Below are 20,092 nucleotides of genomic sequence, written 5' to 3' on the forward strand. Positions count from 1 at the left end.
AAACATATGCACATATTCAGGGTATAAATTATTGAGTGGAATTAGGTGATATATTCTTTCTAGTGCTTATATCAATTATTATAACTCTTGAACCAAATTTCTATCATTGATAATCGACTAGAAATAAAGTTTAGAAAGTGTGTCCTAGAAACAAAACTTTTCAGATGAAACTGTTCAACAAAGTTAAATGGTATACTGATGAAGTGAATGGTTAAATTTGACATTTTATAGGATACAACAGAATATAAACTCATATATAATTATTAGTGTTTATTCCAATAAAAAGATATTTAAAACTGATACTAGCAATTTCTTCTTGAAATCATATCAGGATTCTAACCAGAACTCTTTCATCTATTGACTTTAATTCTGTACTAGTTAGTATAAACCGATATTATTAAACCATCTGTATGGCTATCAGCTTGTTAACTAATCTAAGTTTTTAACGTGTTATTCTATTTTATTTTTTTCATATTTCCATATACTATCAGTAAAAGTTTGTGATTTTAACTTATGCAACATTCACTTAGTTACTAGTCTGATTTTGTTTATTTAATCATGCTCAACAATTAGATTTATCATGGTAACGGCAAATAGAGCTTTATTGGTCAAAGACAAAAGTCAAGTAGTTCAGATTCTAATATACTGGAAAATTCGATAAAAGAAACTTCTCGGCATAAAACTGTACCATTAATACCAAGTTATTTGTTTATTACGATGTAGCCTTTGAAATATTGTTCGTGTATGTTAGGAGCATCAAGTGAACAATACCAAGGTTATATTCAGAAGTACTGGATAAGAGTGGTAAATCGATTGACGAGGTTGTAAATGACTGGTCAAGTTGGAATAATAGCTTGTATAATGGTAGATTGCAAGAAAGCTAAAGGCTGCCAGATCAATATATAATATCAATCCATAAATTATTGACTGTTGGACTATGTCATCAAGTTAGGTGAACACTACTTGGTCATAGTCTGCGTGATTGTCATAATCAGTGGTTAAGAACTGTAGGTAATATGTCTCAGCATCATTCGTAATGAAACAGTTGAATTAGCTGTTTAGTTTCTACTAGGTATTAAGATTTTGAATTATCTCAAAAGTTTTCGCTTTTATTTTAGGAACTTATATTTCCTTCTCTAATCATATTTTCTATAATTTATCTTCCCACTACCACTAGTACTGTTACTACATATGCTATGGTATATCTCTATGATGATGTAGTGTGACAACTTGAATCGATACATGTTTGAGCTAAGTTCTACTAACTGATAACTAAGTTAGTCACATATTCATTAATGTAATTTAAGAGCATTCTAACTTGTAAGTACTTGTAAGTAATATAGAATCACTGAAGACAACAATGGATGGTGGTGCAATTTCATGAATTGATTAAAGTTAGACACTAACACCGTCGGCTCAATGATCCAGAGGTTAAATGTTCAAGCGCGAGACTGCTTAGTCCTGTGTTCGAATCCCCCGAGGTGGGATCGTAGATACATACTACTGAAGAGTCTCATAATAGAACAAAACAACCATCCAATGCTTTCATGAATTCAACTATTAAATTTTTAACTCTAATATAACAATGAAACTATATGATAATTCTAAAGATTTAAAAAAAGAAAAAACAAACAACCAAACTAATCATTATCTAATAAATAGACTATTTCACTACAACATACATTTGGTCAATAGAAAATGGTATACAAATTAAATAATTTCAAAGATATGGAATGTAACACTCTATAAATAAATTTAATAATGTCATAGTAGTTATTTTGTAACATTAAAGTGAAATTTGTTTACTCTGTTCTCTACAAGTTTTAATAATAATAATAATAATGGTAATAATAATAATAATAATGTAATGGTATATCTAGTACACTTTACACATACAAAAATCTGAAATATCATTTCATACTGAAACAAAAATAAAAAAGTTTTTTGGTTTTTATTTTGGTCATTAATAAAAGAGAAGTAAGTTTAGAATAACAACAACAACAACAACAACAACAACAAAAAATACAGTGTAGTACATTTAAATTAAAAATTACCTTTGTTTATAATGTTCATAATTAATTAGATGTTCGTTAATAACCAAGATGTATTGAATGGTTATTTTGTACTCTCATAGTTTTGCATCACGGACTGTTTGTTAATGTTGACTTGAAGTAATTAAAGAACTAATCAACTTTTTATGTAGTACAATCTCAAGGAGTTTCCTATTTATATAAAATACTTCCTTAATGAAGCTATTCACAATGTATCTATTTATATTTCTCCAATAGATCATTTCAATACGGAAACGAGTAAAACAAAATTCAAGCCTAATGTATTTATGAATCACCTAAACTATATAATAAGATGAAGTTTCATTGAAATCGTTAACCGAACTAAGTTAGACCACTACTGTAAACCTTTAAGCACTAAATGACTGTTCCGTTCTAATATGCGACTCAGCTGTGTGCATCCACGACTTTGAGACAGAGAGTCGAACCTAGGACCTTTGGTTTCTTGTTCAAACTCTATCAAGTAAAATGATGTGGAAGATAAGTTTGTGTTTAGAATATGAACAGGCTTATCTGGTCATCATATTGTACAGTTTATAGTTGGAGACAGATAAACGTTAAACAAGTAAAATAATAAAATGAATGTTGCTTTAAAACAGGTCGAAAACTTCCATGGGAATAATTCCGTTTCTCCTATAAAGCGAGTTATAATAAAGATTCTTTTTGATAGAAAAAGTAAATACGCAATAGTTTATTTAAAATACAGAGTCGAAAACAAACTAAAGCGAGTAAAAGGTAGGATATTTTGTAAGTGTATTTTCACGGAAGCTGTATGAATTCGGTGAATCTAAATTCTATTAAAAAGCTTTAGAAAAGGCATATCCCCTGATGAATCTTGTGTTAGCACAATTAAAGAAATTCATATTAGAATGAAATAGATGTCCAGACAACTTTTGTTTTCAATGGTTGTTTGGTTAGAAATCAGTCCATCATCAAAACTATCTCCAGACTCAACAACGCTTAAAGACATTCTACTCAAATATTAGTCATTCACTAATTGATAACTAACTTTAGTAAAAGTTCAAATGGCTTTGTTGAATTGACAAAATCAACATAGTTAATTCATTTCCAGGTGAGATTATGGGAACCAACATCAAGATCAATAGTATTGACTATACAATTCCACTCCCGTAATAATCACCATATAGCTTTAGTAAATATATATTGCTATAAACCTATGATGTTCAGTGGTAGATAATTTTATTTTTAATTTTACCCTCACCGACGTTTTTTAAGTTAGGTCAAGTCATTTGTGAAGTAAATTGTAACAACAATTATAACTTCTTTTTGTTCACTGTGTCACTATGAGACTTCGCGGTAAGATTGTTAGATTTTGTCATAACTTATCAGAAGATTAGACAATTAAAGTAACAAGTCAGTGAATAGCGGAAATTTGTATCAAATACTATAGTAGGCAACCTCCCCTCGAACAAAACGCATAACATCATTATTACATGAATATTATTAACAGCTAAATGCTATGTTGTTAATATCATGAACTGGTAGTGGTTAAAAATCAACTGAAAACCAGGAAACATCGGAAAGCTATCTCATCCTCATATAGCACTATTCAGAAGTCCACATCCATGACCTTACTACAAGAAATAAAAACCAAACCCTGTGTTCCCGCGCATAAACGCTTAATCCCTAGATCAATGATCCAGAATTCAATGACTAACACATTAAACCAAGTCGAGTGTGACTTCACTGCCCATCAAGTACAGTGGAAGATTGTTGCACAATATTACGAAACGATTGAAGTTAAACATGTTCATCGTTGAATTTATTCTCAGTAATCTAGAAGTTAAGCATTCACTGCGAAACTGAAAGTTCTGGACTCGATCCTTAGTGGGGGAAATCATGGTTACGTACTCTCGAGGGATCTCGTACTAAAATGTAATAGCTATTTAATGCTTGGCAGTCCTGTATAGTTGCTTAATTAATACAAGTCCATGATTTTAACAAAGAAATTGTAACAATTATCCTCATTAATTCCTGTAGTGATCTAAGTAAGACAATTTAAAGTCAACCGAAGAAACGAAAAATAAAATAGGTGAAATTATGAAGTATAAATTTTTATAGGGATAAGTTTTTCAGTTGTTTTTTTTTCACATTAAGACATAGATTATCAGTGTAACTATTCCTCCTATGATGTGTACAAGTATATATATCATAAAAAGTTATTTTGCGGATTCAGAATCATGGATACACGTTTGAAAATAGTTACATAGGCAGATAGATAGATAGAGAGACAAAGATGGAATAATTTCGGATCTATGAATATAACACTATAACACCTATAGAAAAGTATATTTAAGTACACACTAACTACTACACACAATAATCATATCATTCATACTTTGATGTAAATAAACCCATACACATATAAGAAAGTAGAAAAAAAATATTGGTGAATAATGAAAATTTTACACCAACCAACAAAAAAAAGAAAAAAAATAGAATGAAAATGTTAAAACGAAAGAGAGAGAGAGAGAAGAAAAGTAGCACAATAAAGACTATAAACGTTTTCAAAGTTGAAATAGAATCAAAATGAACATTCTCTCTCTCTCTCTCCCTTTGATCCCCCTACTTTTTCACAGATCATAAAGTTAATTTTACTGTTTTAAATTGGGAAATTTTCAATATTATCAAAAACAAAAAAAGTCCCCCCATTATTTTCTAGCTAACTATTTATGTATATACACACTTATGTATATGTTTGTATGTATGTATATATATATATATGTGTGTGTGTGCATTCCTCTACTTATTTACTATTTAATAAATATCAGCTTTATTCAGTCTGTGGTTACGTTTATTTCTTCTTTGAAGTAATCATTCAATAAATCCTAATTTTGAAATATAATAACCATTGCTGATTACGTAATACATATAATAATAAATTATACAAATGAAGGGGAAAAAACAACCCTAGTAGACTATTATTTGATCTCATTTTATGAATGAATATAAGAATTAATAATTTTTTACAATATTACCATAATGTGTATAATAAATATTTGAAATAGATCTTATGTTCGTTGTAAATGTTAGTGTGTAGATATAATTTTTTGGGTACAATTGGATTGGTTGAAGTTAGACATTAACACCGTTGGATGTCAACCGGCTCAGTGGTCTAGTTGGTTAAGCACCTGGCGCGAAACCACTAGGTTCTGGGTTCAAATCTCGCGGGGGACGGGGTGGTGGGTGCGCACTGCTGGAGTCCCATACTAGAACGGAACGGCCGTCCAGTGCTTTCAGGTTTTCCATAGTGGTCTAGCTTCAATTGACTCATGATTTCAACCAGTGAGACAATTGTAAACGCTAATCTGTTTTAATTTAAGTTTTGTACTAGTCTGTACTCAGCAATAAGGTATATCTATAATTTTGAGGAAAGTGATGTTTACTGTAGTATTCCAAACCGCATCACTTATTGTTTCAGTCAGAGGTAATACCACTGAGCTATTCGGGTCACCATTCAACTACTGAAGGACTTAAATGTTTACATAATCGAGAAGTGTCAACTAGCACGAGACTTATATATATTTGAACACATAAGTGTTAGTACAAAGGGGCACCGGAAGCATATGCACCACAAAAGTCACTTGATTTGTGTGTGGGCTGTAATACTTCTCGGGTGCCCAGGCTGGGGCAGGTGGTGTTCTTAGGGGGTGACACATGGAGCCTTCGATCTGAAGGTCTGATCCATAAGACAGTGGAGCAACGTCAAAATATGTAGTCCCGTGGTAGCCGGTGACCAATAACTGGCTCATACATCATTTGTTTCCTCAGGATCCTGGAGCCCATGTGCACCATTGGTTTGGAATCAGAGTTTTCCAACTCATCTAGGTTGCTCCTTCATATCCGCCAAGACGGTTAAAGTGCCGGACATTCGGTCTTTATCCTCTCAATTTCTTTGACAACAGTAATGCGGCGAGAAGGCAGTCAGTAAGACTTCCATGGTAGTGGCTGTATACATGTGGCTACGTGAGAGCATTCCGAGAGAGATCGCGGACCCTACTCACCTTCGGCCGTACCAGGGCATTGGGGAGCTATATATATACAATGAATTGACTTTTAAATTATTCTGTGAGGCTAAGTTAAACATCTCACAGAGTAGTGCGACAAATATTTTAGAGGAAACTATTGTATAATTCATGAGAAGTAAATGTTTTGATAACTTTAGAGATTGCTTCAATCGACCTGTTTTTCATGCTATTCAGTTGACGTTGTTATTACAAAACACTGCAGCCAAAGATATAATGAGTGAACTAATATATAACTGTGTGTATTACTTAATTTCCTCGTTTTTATCATTCACTGATCTTATTTAGTAAACCATCGGAAACTAGGAAGCATTAACACGTCTATTAACCATTGGATACTGGTTCAATAACCTAGAGATTAAGAAATCATAATGAAACTTGAATGTTCAAGGTTCGATCCCTGGTGTAATCAGGGTTGTACATTACTGTGATTAAATAACCATTCATTATTTCAGGATGCAAACAACAAAGTAAAAATCATAAAAAAAATAATTTACCATTCCTAATATTCACTGATCATCTAATTATTAATGAAATCTGTTGCTTCTGGTGCTTTCAGGTTTTTAATGGTGGTCTAGCTTCAATTGACTCATGATCTCAACTATTAAAATTACTATAATATCCACAAAAAACCCCTTCTGATATTAATCAACATATGCTCACTAGTGACAGGTTGAAGAGGTATTTCCTGAAGTTCTATTGACAACCAGTGACCAGTGGAGTTCAATCAGGTCTGTTGTGAGATAGTAACTCACTGAAGACAATGGTGGATTGTGGCGCAATTTCGTGGACTAGTTGAAGTTAGACATTAACACCGTTGGATACCGGCTCAGTGGTCTAGTGGTTAAACGCTCGCACGCGAGATTGATATGCCCTGTGTTCGAATCTCGAAGGGGGCGGGATAGTGTATGCGCACTACTGAGGAGCCCCACAATGGGACGAAACCGCCCTCCATTGCTTCCAGATTTTCCATGGTGGTCTAGTGTCAACTGACCTATGATATCAACTATTAAAATTACTTTAATATCCCCTTCTGATATTTGTTTTTTGTTTTTCTTTTTTGATACCATTTCTTAAATCCATAATTTATTAATCAAATTGAACTTGTTTTAAAAAGAAAATACACGAAATTTTTTTGTGTACAATTTTATTATTTAGTGTACAAATTTCTATTCAAAATTATGGGATCCAATTAAGAATGAAACAGAATGTTCAATGAATGTTGATCCGTCTATTTCAATTACAAATAATTCAATGAATTCGATTGAAAATAATCATACTACTGAAAGTAATGATTATGAATTTTCTACTGTACAATGTAAAAATTTATCCTATGAATTTACAAGCCCAAATATTCATAATTTATGTAATGTGACGGAACAACCTTGGTCATTGTCATCATCATCGTCATCATCATCATCATCAACAACATCAACATCATCAACATCATCATCATCATCGATATCAGAACCATCAGCTATAGAATCGTCGTCATTATCATCATCATCATCATTAATATTATCAGACAGATTAGAAGATAAACGAACAGCATTCTCACAATCGCTTGAATTAATTAATTTACATTGTACTTCATGTCATGAATGTATACATGATAAATTATTCTTATGTATGGATAATAAATATTGGCATTTGAATTGTTTAAGATGTTATAAATGTGGTATTACATTACAATGGGAGAAAACATGTTTTGTTAAAAATGATATGGTTTTCTGTCGTGAACATTATAAAAGGTAAGTGAAAATAGAAGTTTTGAATTAAAATAAACTATTATAATTAAAATGATTGATGGATATTAAGAAATAGTGAATAACTACTTCATCTATTGATTGTGATTGCTCAAAGATTTTTAAAAGGGTACATTTAGTTTAAATAAATGTCAGTGATTGCATTATTGATTATGATAATGAATGATGAGCATAAAACTCATATGGAATGTTAAATTTCTCAAGACTGAATATACATTTTTGATAATTAGTACTTGTTTGTACCAAGTACCATTTGTTTACAATCATCTAGTATTGTAAATGTATTATCTTTTTAATTTTTAGCCGAACTCACTTCGATAATTATTGTTTAAAAAGAATACTAACATGATAATTGAAATGAGTTTAGGTAATGATATTAGCTTAACAGTGACACCATATATGAAGCTAACAGAAAAGTGAACGAAAGTTTTGACTAATAAGATTTGTATTCATGTTTGATTTAGTGTCGAGAGAATGTAAATTTATTATTTTGTGTTCGAATTTATTACCACTGTCAATGGAGAAGTTCTCGAACAAACTCTTCAGTTTATACTGTCTAACAATAGTTTCCATTTATTATTGATAATAGTCGGTGTTAGTTTTAAAATCCTACATGAACTCACCTATGCATACTGTATGGTGAGTAACATCTTTCCTTCAAGTATTTTTTTTTCATTAAAATGAACTTCACTACCGAAGTTTCAACAAATTTAAATAAGTATAAAACCTTAATTTTGAGCTTATTACTATCTTCATTCACTTTTTAGTATCAAGCTCCTAGATAACTAAGCCTTTAGGTGCCTGCGAAAACATATTATTACAGTTTTCCACATTCACTACTAACGCTCCAAGTGATGGAACATTGTCTAAATATTTTTAAGTTACAACTTACTTTATGGTTGTTCAGAAACCTATATTTTCCTGAACCATCAGTATATCATCAAGGATTCAGTTTTACATAAGTAATTAAAACTAATCTGTTATAACCTTACAACAAAGTGGTCAGTTTTAAGGTGAAACTTCAGTGTATTTTCAAACGTAACTATTTATTAACATTACTTACGCCTGTTACGCCCAATGGAGCATAGGCTGCCGACCAGCATTCTCAAACCCACTCTGTCCTGGGCCTTCCTCCTTATTTTTATCCAATTATTGTTCATTCTTTTCATGTCTGTCTCCATTTCTCTACTTGGCGCCCCTCTGAGGCTACTGCCGGTCCAAGGCTCTGATAAAGGAGGAGGGTTTGTCATGAGGTTAGCAACCCCATCCCGTAGTAAACTACCTCGCTAAAAAAACGCTAACCAGAAAAAATAATTCAAACTATTTATTAACATTAGGAATTGTTCATATTATTAGGTTACATATATTGTTGTTTTTAATCGAATCCAATCACCAAAATATTTATGTGGATTGTCGCGTATTAGTAGCATAGGTTTTCAATAATGCTTTGTTCTCTAAGGTGGATGGATTTATCACGAAGCTTTCATTGTTATTTTCAGACAACAGTAAAAACTCACCAACTCATGTGAAAGTGAACTTTCTGATCTATTAAATAATAATGAAAGCTTTATCCAGTCAACAGAATGCACTATTGGTAAAAGAATCCATCCGAGCTAAAAAAAATCTTATTCATCGTTCCAAATATATTGATTTCTGACTCTCGTCAATAGAGTAAACACTCATTGTTACCTTGGTTTCAATGCTTTTAATGATACAATAGTTGCATCTAGCTGACGAGTATCAGATGGGACGAAACGCGCGTTCCAGATTCCACTGCTATTCATATTCCACCTATTCTATATGAATGATTATTACTATTTCCACCTAACCGATTGGAGATTAGCTTTTCTAATTTATCAAATCTATACTAATCATAGATATAAAAAGTTATTTCGAATTATTCTTGACAATACTTATCTACTTATAATAACTCGTAAAAAAAGTGAATGAATTTCAGGCACCATACTGTTGATAACTTGAATCAATCGAATAAACGAACATATGAATAAACATGGATGATAAATTGAACATTTTTAAAATAAAAACTAAGTTGCTTGACATTTCATTGAATCTATCAATAGTTAAAAACTATGACGTTTCCATCTAACCTAATCTCTAATCTTTCACTATAGTCTCTGTGTTTTCATCATCATTTCCTGTGGTTGATTTCTACGTTTATTTGAATGACAAGATTAGTGAGAATATGATGTATGCGAATGACTATTGTGTTTATTCCTGATAATTTCCTTCTTGGTTTCATTTCTTATTGTGCTATTATGTCTGTTACTAACTAATATTCCTTTATTCCATAAGACATCTGTGTGTACACAATATCTAACATGAAAATTTAATATGACAAAAAAGAGGGCAAACAACATAGACAACAATTAACCATTTAACTTCATTTAGTTTTAAATCAAATATAAACTAAGTAACTAGGTGAAATTTCGATTGTTCACTTTTAATTCTGTAATAGATTTAACTTATTTGTTTCCCCTCTCCGATATTTGTCTGTTCTAAACAGACCTAAACGATTCATAAAATTTGACATGTATTTCACTTTTTTTGATGAAAAGAAGCAAATAACATATTCAAATGTTAGTGATAGAGATGGCTAGTGGGAACTGTGGAAATAGGACAGATTTTGCATATATGTATATATAATCTTTATCGCTGTTATTGGAACACTAGTATGGTGCACTTGTTTGTGCTGAGAAATAATCTATGATCAAGTTAAACTAATGAAGATTGCACCATAGTCAATGAATCATTATTAGTTCTGTTTTAAATGCATATTGTGGTCTATTGTGCTAGTATTTGTATGTATATATGTATGTATAATAGTAACCAAATGCATTTATTAATGTCTATAAAGTTTTATGTGATTTTCACACTGAAGAAAAAAATAATAATAGCACGACATGACGATTGTGTACTCTTTACCCATAAGTTACACACAATATGTGTGCAAAAACAAACACGCACACACACATACATTTATACATGTTTACGGTATATATATATATATGTGTGTGTGTGCGAGAGGGAGAGACATTTGACAGTTAAAATAGTAATGAACATGAATATAAGAATTTTATTAGGATTTTTAAATGCATCATGTCAACATAAATACAACTAGACATTGAAATAAATGAAAGGAAGATATAAGGAAAATTTAAAGAAACCATAGAAGGAAAGCATATAAACTAACTGATCATTATTAAAGGATAAAATGTAATATACATTAGAGATTATTTAAGATTATAGTAATATCGGGTATATATATATATATATAGTTGAGGTAATTATAAACCATGTGAATCTATCTGTCTATATGTGTATATGGATAGAGAGAAAGTTTCGCAAATCAAGTCATTCGGTTTTTTTTTTATATATTTTTTTACTCTAGGAGTAAATAATCGACAAAAAAGCACAGCAATATCTTGACCAAAAATCTTTTGAATTTTCAAGGAAAAAAATTTTTTTCTTCTGACTAAAATAAGAAAAAACGACATGAGTGTAGTTAACAGGGAATAGAAGGGAAATAATAATCATTATCATCATAAAAGACATGGATACTACCAATAACTGTAAATGTAATGAAATTAAATTTAATATAAAAAATAATAATAAATTACTCATGTAAAATCTCTGAAAGTACTAGAATTCTGATTATCAATACAATAAATCAGTGATTTAAACGAACAAATACGCAAGTACGTGTATACACATACACATACACACACATATATATACATTCAGGCAAGTAGGCAAGTTCATATGAAGGACCTAAAAATATATATCTTAAAATTTCATAAAGAGAAATGTATAAAACCCAAAAAATGTTGTTTCATTTCACATGTATCCTATGAAACTGTTCAACAAAATAATCATAACAAGACTAGAAAATCTTCAAAACAGAATGAGAGAAAAACGCATATATATATATATATATATATATATATATATATATATATATATATATATATAGTTAATATTATATTGGTCTAGACACTTTTGAAGATAACACGGATATATTTATACATTTGTATATTCGTCATTATTATAATTATTATTGTTGTTTGCATTCCTAGTGTGGTTACAATCACAGCATGACAAGTTATAAATTATTTGCTTTACTATTGGATGATTGTTTTCTTCCCAAATTTCTATTTACTGCATAAAAGAGAAACATTTAAAGAACAAAAAATTAAAACAAAACGACAGATGAAACAGGTAGATAAATTCAAATGTGGATATTGAAGTTAAAACAACAACAACGACGACGACAACAACAACTAGTTGACTTGGAAGAAACAACAAACAATAAAATCAAATGTATGCTGTTAATTTGCCAAGAAAAGAAACAATAGACGTATTCTATGCTTGTATTAATCATAAAACAGATTAAAGATAATAGAGTTTGATTATTCACTATTATATATATCTTGGTATGATGAAAGTTGTTAATAATAATAATAATAATATTCTTGAAAAGACAAATGACAAAAGCTCTAGATATAGAACGATCAGGAATTATTGCGGGAAAAAAGTCAGTACAATATGGTATAAAAGTACAAAGATTTATAGATACAAAATTTAAGCGTTCATTGTGAATACACACTGTTAAAGAGTACCATATTAGAATGAAACATCTATTCACTATGTTTCTTCTGGTTTTATTCAGAATAATCAGTAGTGTAAATTATGAAAATTTAGCAATATAGTTTGTTAAAATCAATATGATGAAAAACGTTTATTCACTGATTCCATTGTAGATGATGATGATGATGATGATGATGATGATGATGATGATGATGATGATGATGATGATGATGATGATGATGATGATGATGATGATGATGATGATGGTGATGATGATGATGATGTTAACATGTTACTTCTATGTGTATGTATTTTTTGTCTTTTTTTAATTGTAATAGTCATTCTAGAAGAAAGAAGAACAGTATGATGAACGTTTTGTTAAAAAAATATATTCTGAGGTATTTAATGAAGGTATTTTAAAGTACACAGGTATCAAATGGAGATACTTCAACTTAAATAATGTAGGAGTAATTTAAATAAAATGTGTTTATACAGTACAATTTATTAGTACAGAATATCCACTATAATAATTTATAAGTGATAATCTGTTACATGTAAAAATCAGTTAGACTGAGTGTGAAGAATATTAACTAACCATCATTGAAAACCTAGTCCTATTGTGAGACTCCTAATCAGTGAGCATTCATTAAAGCTAATCCATGTCAGATAGGAACAGGTATCTACCTTAGACAGTGGAGAATGGTTGCACAATTTTTTGTATTGGTTGAAGTTAGATAGTAACATCATTGAATGCCAGCTCAGTGGTCTACAGGTTAAGCGTTCACATGCGAGATCGATAGGTCCTGGGTTTGAATTCCACGTATGTGATCGTCGATGTGCACTACTGAGAAATCCTCTTCAAGGAGGGAACAGCCATCCAATGCTTTCGAGTTTTTAATGGTCGTCTAGCTTAGATCAACTTACGAATTCAACTGATCTCCTAAATTCTAATATATTGATTGAAATGTAAAATATTCAACAGGGAAATACGAAAATTCCGAATTTCTGAACAGCTTGTTGATAAATGTGATAAATTTTTATCTGGTATTGTATATTCTCATTACCTATCAATTTTTTATTCAAGTTTTCAGGAAATTATTAAGTTAATCATTTCCACTCGACTATCTTCTGATGTATTTGATGGGTAACTTCCTCATACTTGACATAGCTGGATTTCATTGATTATGGCTTCTTATTTCCGGTATCACCTCACAAAGTTAGTCACAAGCGTGCACATGTTTAATCACAAAAGAGATCAATGGACATTTTTTTTCCATTTTCGTAGTTAATATCAAAGGTCGTTTAGCTGAAATTATTCTGTGATGTTAACTATGAAAACAATTATATTAAAGAGTTTCAATTCAGTAAACCAAATGTAATTAGTGATAGTTTAGGACAGAAACTAACTGAATCAAATGTAAGTTCATACTTCATTGTTGATGGAGTACAAATAATTAGAATACATTCAACAACTAATTTCGTTTTGATATCGAATGGATACTTGGAAACATGTAAATGTATAACTTATCAGATTACATATACCCTCATACTATAATTAACACATAAAATGGGATCAAATCCATTTTTAAAATATCACATTTATGAAATATGATATTACTGAATACGATGATATTTTCTCAAATTAAAATCGATATTTGATAGTGGCTAGTAGCTTAACCCAAGATGTTCGTTTCGTTTCATTTGTGACTCATCAATTGAATGTACCTGCATCTTAGTGTTAATGTTCACATCAAGACACCGATGTAAAATGTGTTGTCCGCCTAACTACTGAGTTGAAGTACATGTTAACTTGTGAACATCTCATAAAGACTTCTTTCATTTCATCACTTAGATTTACCATTCTTATTACAATTTAATTAAAAATCATTGCAATATATTTAAGGTAATCTGCTACTATGTAGAAGACATTTTGAATAACATAGAATGAAATAGAGATATTGATCATATTTATATGTGAGTTATAATAATGAATAAATTAATTGTGTGATTTATACATTGTATCATATTTATGAATGACGTATGAGAAGTTACTGAGATCCAAATAAACTTCCGACCAGGAAAATGTTTAGAAGGCTCTTAGAAATTAAAACCTAATATAATGCTGATAAATCTTTCTAAATCTTAGACTTCTCACTTCCTATTTTCGAATATACATTAGGATATTCTTCCAGCGATTTTTTTTACGTCCCTGAATAAAAAGTGAATTATTTAAGGAACCCGGTGAGACTATCATTTATAGACGACCTTTGAGCGACGTTAAAGTAACCTTGGGAATGTCCATCTACTAACTAGGACCAAATGAAAAGTTATAAACCAGTATGAGGAATTAGAATTATGATTTACAGTTAATAGTTAAGGTTAGGATTTAGATTTAGGGTTTTCATCATTAACTGACATAGGCTAGAATGCTAAAACGCTATTTAGTCAAATAGATGAATGAATTTCGTACCAAAATCCAAGATTCGTTAACTTATATCTGATTGGTTCGTCCATAAATTATAGTCTCACCAGGAACCCCATTATTCACCCCATATTTCACCCTGTAAAATTTCCTAATATTTTTGTATCAACTAACCCTATATAAGAATAAATTACAAGTGAGTATATGGAATGAAATAATCATTTCACTGTTCACTTTCTATTTGGATTTTTCAGTTTCTTTGCTAATATAAACGTATGATAATTAACTAACATATCTCATATTGTTTATTACGACATACAACCCTTTAATTAGACATGTTTATCACTTCTTTCGACTTGAACATTAAAGTTGAATTGTCTGGGAAATCAGAACTAAACTCTATAGTTCATTAATGAGATGAATAGTTCTGAAATGATTTTACTTAGATTACTATAAATGTTTTTTTTCTTGTAACCTTCATAGTATATGTAATACAATCCAAATCAACTGTTGGTTGACAACTACATATGGATAATTAACTGAATACCATAATACTTAATTTAGCATATAATCTACACTAATTAACCTGCAAAATCGTGCATGGAGGACAGGTCACAGACCCGCTCGAAGTAAAGACCGGTGTCAGGCAAGGTTGCTTACTCTCACCCTTTCTCTTTCTCCTGGTGATCGACTAGATCATGAAGGGAAACACGGGATATAGTAGACATCTAGGATGCAGCTGGACAATCTAGACTTCACAGATGATCTGGCCCTCCTATCGTAATCGCAACAACAAATGCAGGAGAAGACGACTAGTGTAGCAGCAGCCTCAGCAGCAGTAGGTCTCAATATACACAAAGGAAAAAGCAAGATTCTCCGATACAACACAGAATGCACCAATCCAATCACAATTGACGAAGAAGATTTGGAAGATGTAAAAACCTTTACGTATTTGGGAAGCATCATTGATGAACAGGGTGGATCTGATGCAGATGTGAAGGCGCGGATCGGCAAAGCAAGAGCAGCATATTTACAACTGAGGAACATCTGGAACTCAAAGCAACTGTCAACCAACACCAAGGTCAGGATTTTCAATACAAATGTCAAGACAATTCTACTGTATGGGGCAGAAACCTGGAGAACTACGAAAGCCATCATCCAGAAAATACAGGTGTTTATTAACAGTTGTCTACGCAAAATACTTCAGATCAGTTGGCCGGATACTGTGAGCAACAACGTACTGTGGGAGAGAACAAACCAGATCCCAGCGGAGGAAGAAATCAGGAAGATGCGCTGGAAGTGGATAGGACACACATTGAGGAAAGCACCGAACTGCGTTACAAGACAAGCCCTCACATGGAATCCTGAAGGCCAAAGGAAAAGAGGAAGACCAAAGAACATAATACGCCGAGAAATGGAAATAGACATGAGAAAAATGAACAAGAATTGGGTGGAACTAGAAAAGAAGGTCCAGGACAGAGTGGGTTGGAGAATGCTGGTCAGCGGCCTATGCTCCATTGGGAGTAACAGGCTTAAGTAAGTAAGTAATCTATATTAAGCAGTATTTTTTGATAATAAATCGGCTACACAAAGCGATCACTTTTTAAACACATCTCAGAACACTACCTGGTATGGCTTTTAAGAGGAGAATACAAGACAATTACCAGTTCATTACAGAAGCATTTTATCAACTGTGGTCACACCGCCTCGAAGGAGTTTTCTTTCAAAGAAACTGGATCGAAGGGAGATCGAATCAAAAACTTATGCACTGTTGAAGCATTAGCAATCCACCAATTAAAGCTCGAACTCTGTGTTCAAAAACGATAAGTACAACCTCTCATCCTTTTTTGACTTTAATTCCCTTTTTTTTCAATTATTTCTTCGATTTATTTAAACCGTTGTTTTGTCTGTTTAACTGTAATCAGTTATTATTATGTTTTAACAATGTTTTAACAACAATTCAGATCTTATTATTATAACCTTTATGTTTTTCATTTTTCTTCTTATCTATCAAGTAGACAATTGTCTTTCATAATCCCTGATTCTTGTGTAACCTCATTTGACAATAAGGATCTCGAATCACTTAATGATACAATCTTTTCCATTCTTTTATTGAAATAAATTTCTCTTTACCATGTAAACGTATGAATTACTATGATTCTTCAGTTTGTTTAGATTGTGTGTAATCCAAGTAATGAGTATTATTTTCAGAATAGGGTTTTGTGGATATTGTAGTAATTTTTTAATAGTTGAATTCACGAGTTGATTAAAGTTAGACCACCATGGAAAACCTGGAAGCACTGGATGAATAATCATCATCGTGTGCTCAATAGTGACTGGTTTCATGAGGTATTTTCTGGAGTTCTTGTGAGAAGCCGTGATCGATGAAGTTCAACCGTGTCTGTTATAGAGACAGTTACCCACTAAAGACAATGGTAGACAATTAGATATTAAAACCTTTGGATGCCAGCTCATAGGTCTCTAGGCTAAGAGTTCACTCGCAAGACTGAAGGTTTTGGGTTGGAATCTCACGTACTGGGTCATGGGTGCGTGCTACTCAGGAGCCCCATGCTAGGACGAAACGATCGTTGTTGTTGTTGTTGAAAATAATCAAATTCTGTATCTAAAGATTACTAAATGTGTAATGACCCATAATGTTTTCGAAATAGATGACTTATTTCAAAATTCACCTCTGAAAACTATGAATTTAGTTAAATGATACTTTTAGGTCATTTATGATCTGCAACTACAAGCTTAACAGTTTTATCATTTAGCTCAAATATTTTTCAATGTATACAAAGAATTTTAACATACAATAGGGCTGACATTGATAGTCGTTATGAATGACTTTGTAAATTTCAACCCCCGTTTTTTAGTCCGTTAAACTAATACCTGTAGTTTATGAAGATGATTATTTTTTTAAAAGTAGCCAAAAAATCTCTTTTATTTTTATTTAACGTTGTACTATAAAATTTCTCTATACCTTCTTCATTTATAATATTGAACTAATCTTATTCATTAATGAACATTTGTTTTAACATTGTCAAATTTTAGAGTTAGCATTTTCATATTTTCTTGAATAATCTAAAGTTATATGATCTATTTATTAATTTTATCTTTGTTTTCACAGCTTGATGAATTTGTTTAATGCATTTTACAATTATTATTTTCAGCGTGGGTTTGTGGAAATTGTTAAGTTTTCGACTGAGATCATGAATTGATGGATGTTAGACCATCACTGAAAACCTGGAAGCACTGGACGGCCGTTTTGTCCGAGTATGAGACTCCTTAGTATTGTGCATTCATGATCCTGCATACAGGGCTCGAACCCTAGGACATTCAGTCTCACACGCAAATGCTTGACTTCCAACAGTGTTAATGCCTAACTTCAACTAACACACAAAATTACGCGACCATCCTCCATTTTCTGAGGTTGATATCTGTCTCTATCTGACACGGATTAGCTCCAGTGGGTGCACACTGCTAAGGAATCGCATACTAGTACGAAACGGCCATCCAGTGCTTCCAGGTTTTCAATGGTAATCTAACATTCATCGATTCATGATCTTAATCAAAAACAATTATTATTTTGTCATACAAATGTACACTGAACCAAGCGAATATTAATTTTAAATGATTTACTTCTCAAATCATCGATAGGAAATTTTAAGCTTGTCTATGCTCTACATAAACGTATCCTGACTTGTTTTCCTATACAAGGACTTAATTTTTAATGATAAAATTGTAACACAACTCTACTTTTCTCAGTATTAGGTTATGAAGATTGTTCAGTTTCAATTGAGATCATAAAACAATCAATGTTAGACCACCGTTGATAACCTCCTCAGCAATGCTCATCTGCGGTCCGCACGTGGGCTTCAAATCCATAACCTTCGATCTCGCGTGCGAACCCTTAATCTCTAGATTACTGGACCGTCATCTAACAGTATTAATATTTAACTTCAACCAATCCATGATATTGCGTTAATATTTTTTTCATCGGGATGCTAATCGTACAACAAGATATGTATCAATAAAAAAACTTCAGTATGGAGTCCAACCATGTCAGATGTGAGCCAGTCACCCACTGAACTCAATGGTGGATTCTTAGAATAACCTTTCTGATGTGTTATCGGTAAGATAAAAAAGACTTTTTTACATAATGCTTATCAAAATCAAAAGGCAAAGGGAATAATGAGGATTCGAGTAGATAAGTTTGACAGTACAAACGTTTAGTTTTATTCATTTAAAAAAAGAGAGTATCTTAGTTATCTTTCACTATTTTATTTCTCATTTTAGACTTTCTTCTTGTTCCCGATGTGGCATTAAATTAAATAAAAATGATTTAATATTTCAAGTTAATTATGATACTTTATATCATGAATCATGTTTCACTTGTTATAGTTGTGGTCGATTATTAAAATATGGTGATACTTATATATTAGAAAATCAAACTATTCAATGTTCATTACATAATCATACTACTACTAATAATAGTAATCAATCATTTACTATGAATAAAACATTAATATCAACCGATCCAATAACTGAAGCTAATCAATCTTATAATATTCAATCAACTATATCCACATCTCATAATTCATTAAATATAAATAATAAATTTCCTAATTTAATTAATTTTTTACAATCAAATAATTCAATTAATTTATTTGGAGAGAATAATAATTTTCATAAAAATGTTGAAATAATAAAAAAAAATTATTTTCCAAATTTATTAACAAAATCTTCTTATCAACAGCAAAATGATTTATCGATTATTTATGATACTACTGATAATAATAATAGTAGTTCAACTAGTAATAATGAAAATAATCCGCAAAAACTTTTTCCACTTATTCAATTATGTAATACAAATGAAAAAATTTCAATAGAAAATGTAATTATTGATTATTCAGCAGAACAATTAACTCCTTTAATATTATCCAATTCAAATCATATTGATGATTGTCAAAATTACTTAATGAAACGTAAGTTTTTTGTTTTATAATTTTATCAAGAAAATCTTATCAGATTTATTGATTTATGAACTCAAGTTTTATATTAATATTGAATTAAGTTTAACTGAATTCCTCTAATTCTTTGCTGAATGTTCAAATGTACTTTATGAATTGAGATCAATAATTGATTTATATTAGATGACCGTTGAAAACTAGGAAGTAGTAC

The 20,092-nt window shown here is 31.2% G+C and overlaps 1 protein-coding gene across 1 annotated transcript in view; it reads left to right on the forward strand.

The window, feature by feature from the left end:
- Positions 1 to 20,092, forward strand: part of MS3_00002776 (uncharacterized protein) — a gene marked incomplete at both ends in the record, with an annotated part of 39,402 nt that overhangs the window by 11,381 nt on the left and 7,929 nt on the right. The window contains 2 exons of the mRNA XM_051210404.1: positions 7,274 to 7,866; positions 19,208 to 19,896. Of these exons, the coding sequence (XP_051073166.1) occupies positions 7,274 to 7,866; positions 19,208 to 19,896 (1,282 nt within the window). The remainder of the gene's footprint in view (positions 1 to 7,273; positions 7,867 to 19,207; positions 19,897 to 20,092) is intronic.

The sequence above is a fragment of the Schistosoma haematobium genome, chromosome 1 (assembly GCF_000699445.3).
Source record: "Schistosoma haematobium chromosome 1, whole genome shotgun sequence".
Lineage (NCBI taxonomy): Eukaryota > Metazoa > Platyhelminthes > Trematoda > Strigeidida > Schistosomatidae > Schistosoma > Schistosoma haematobium.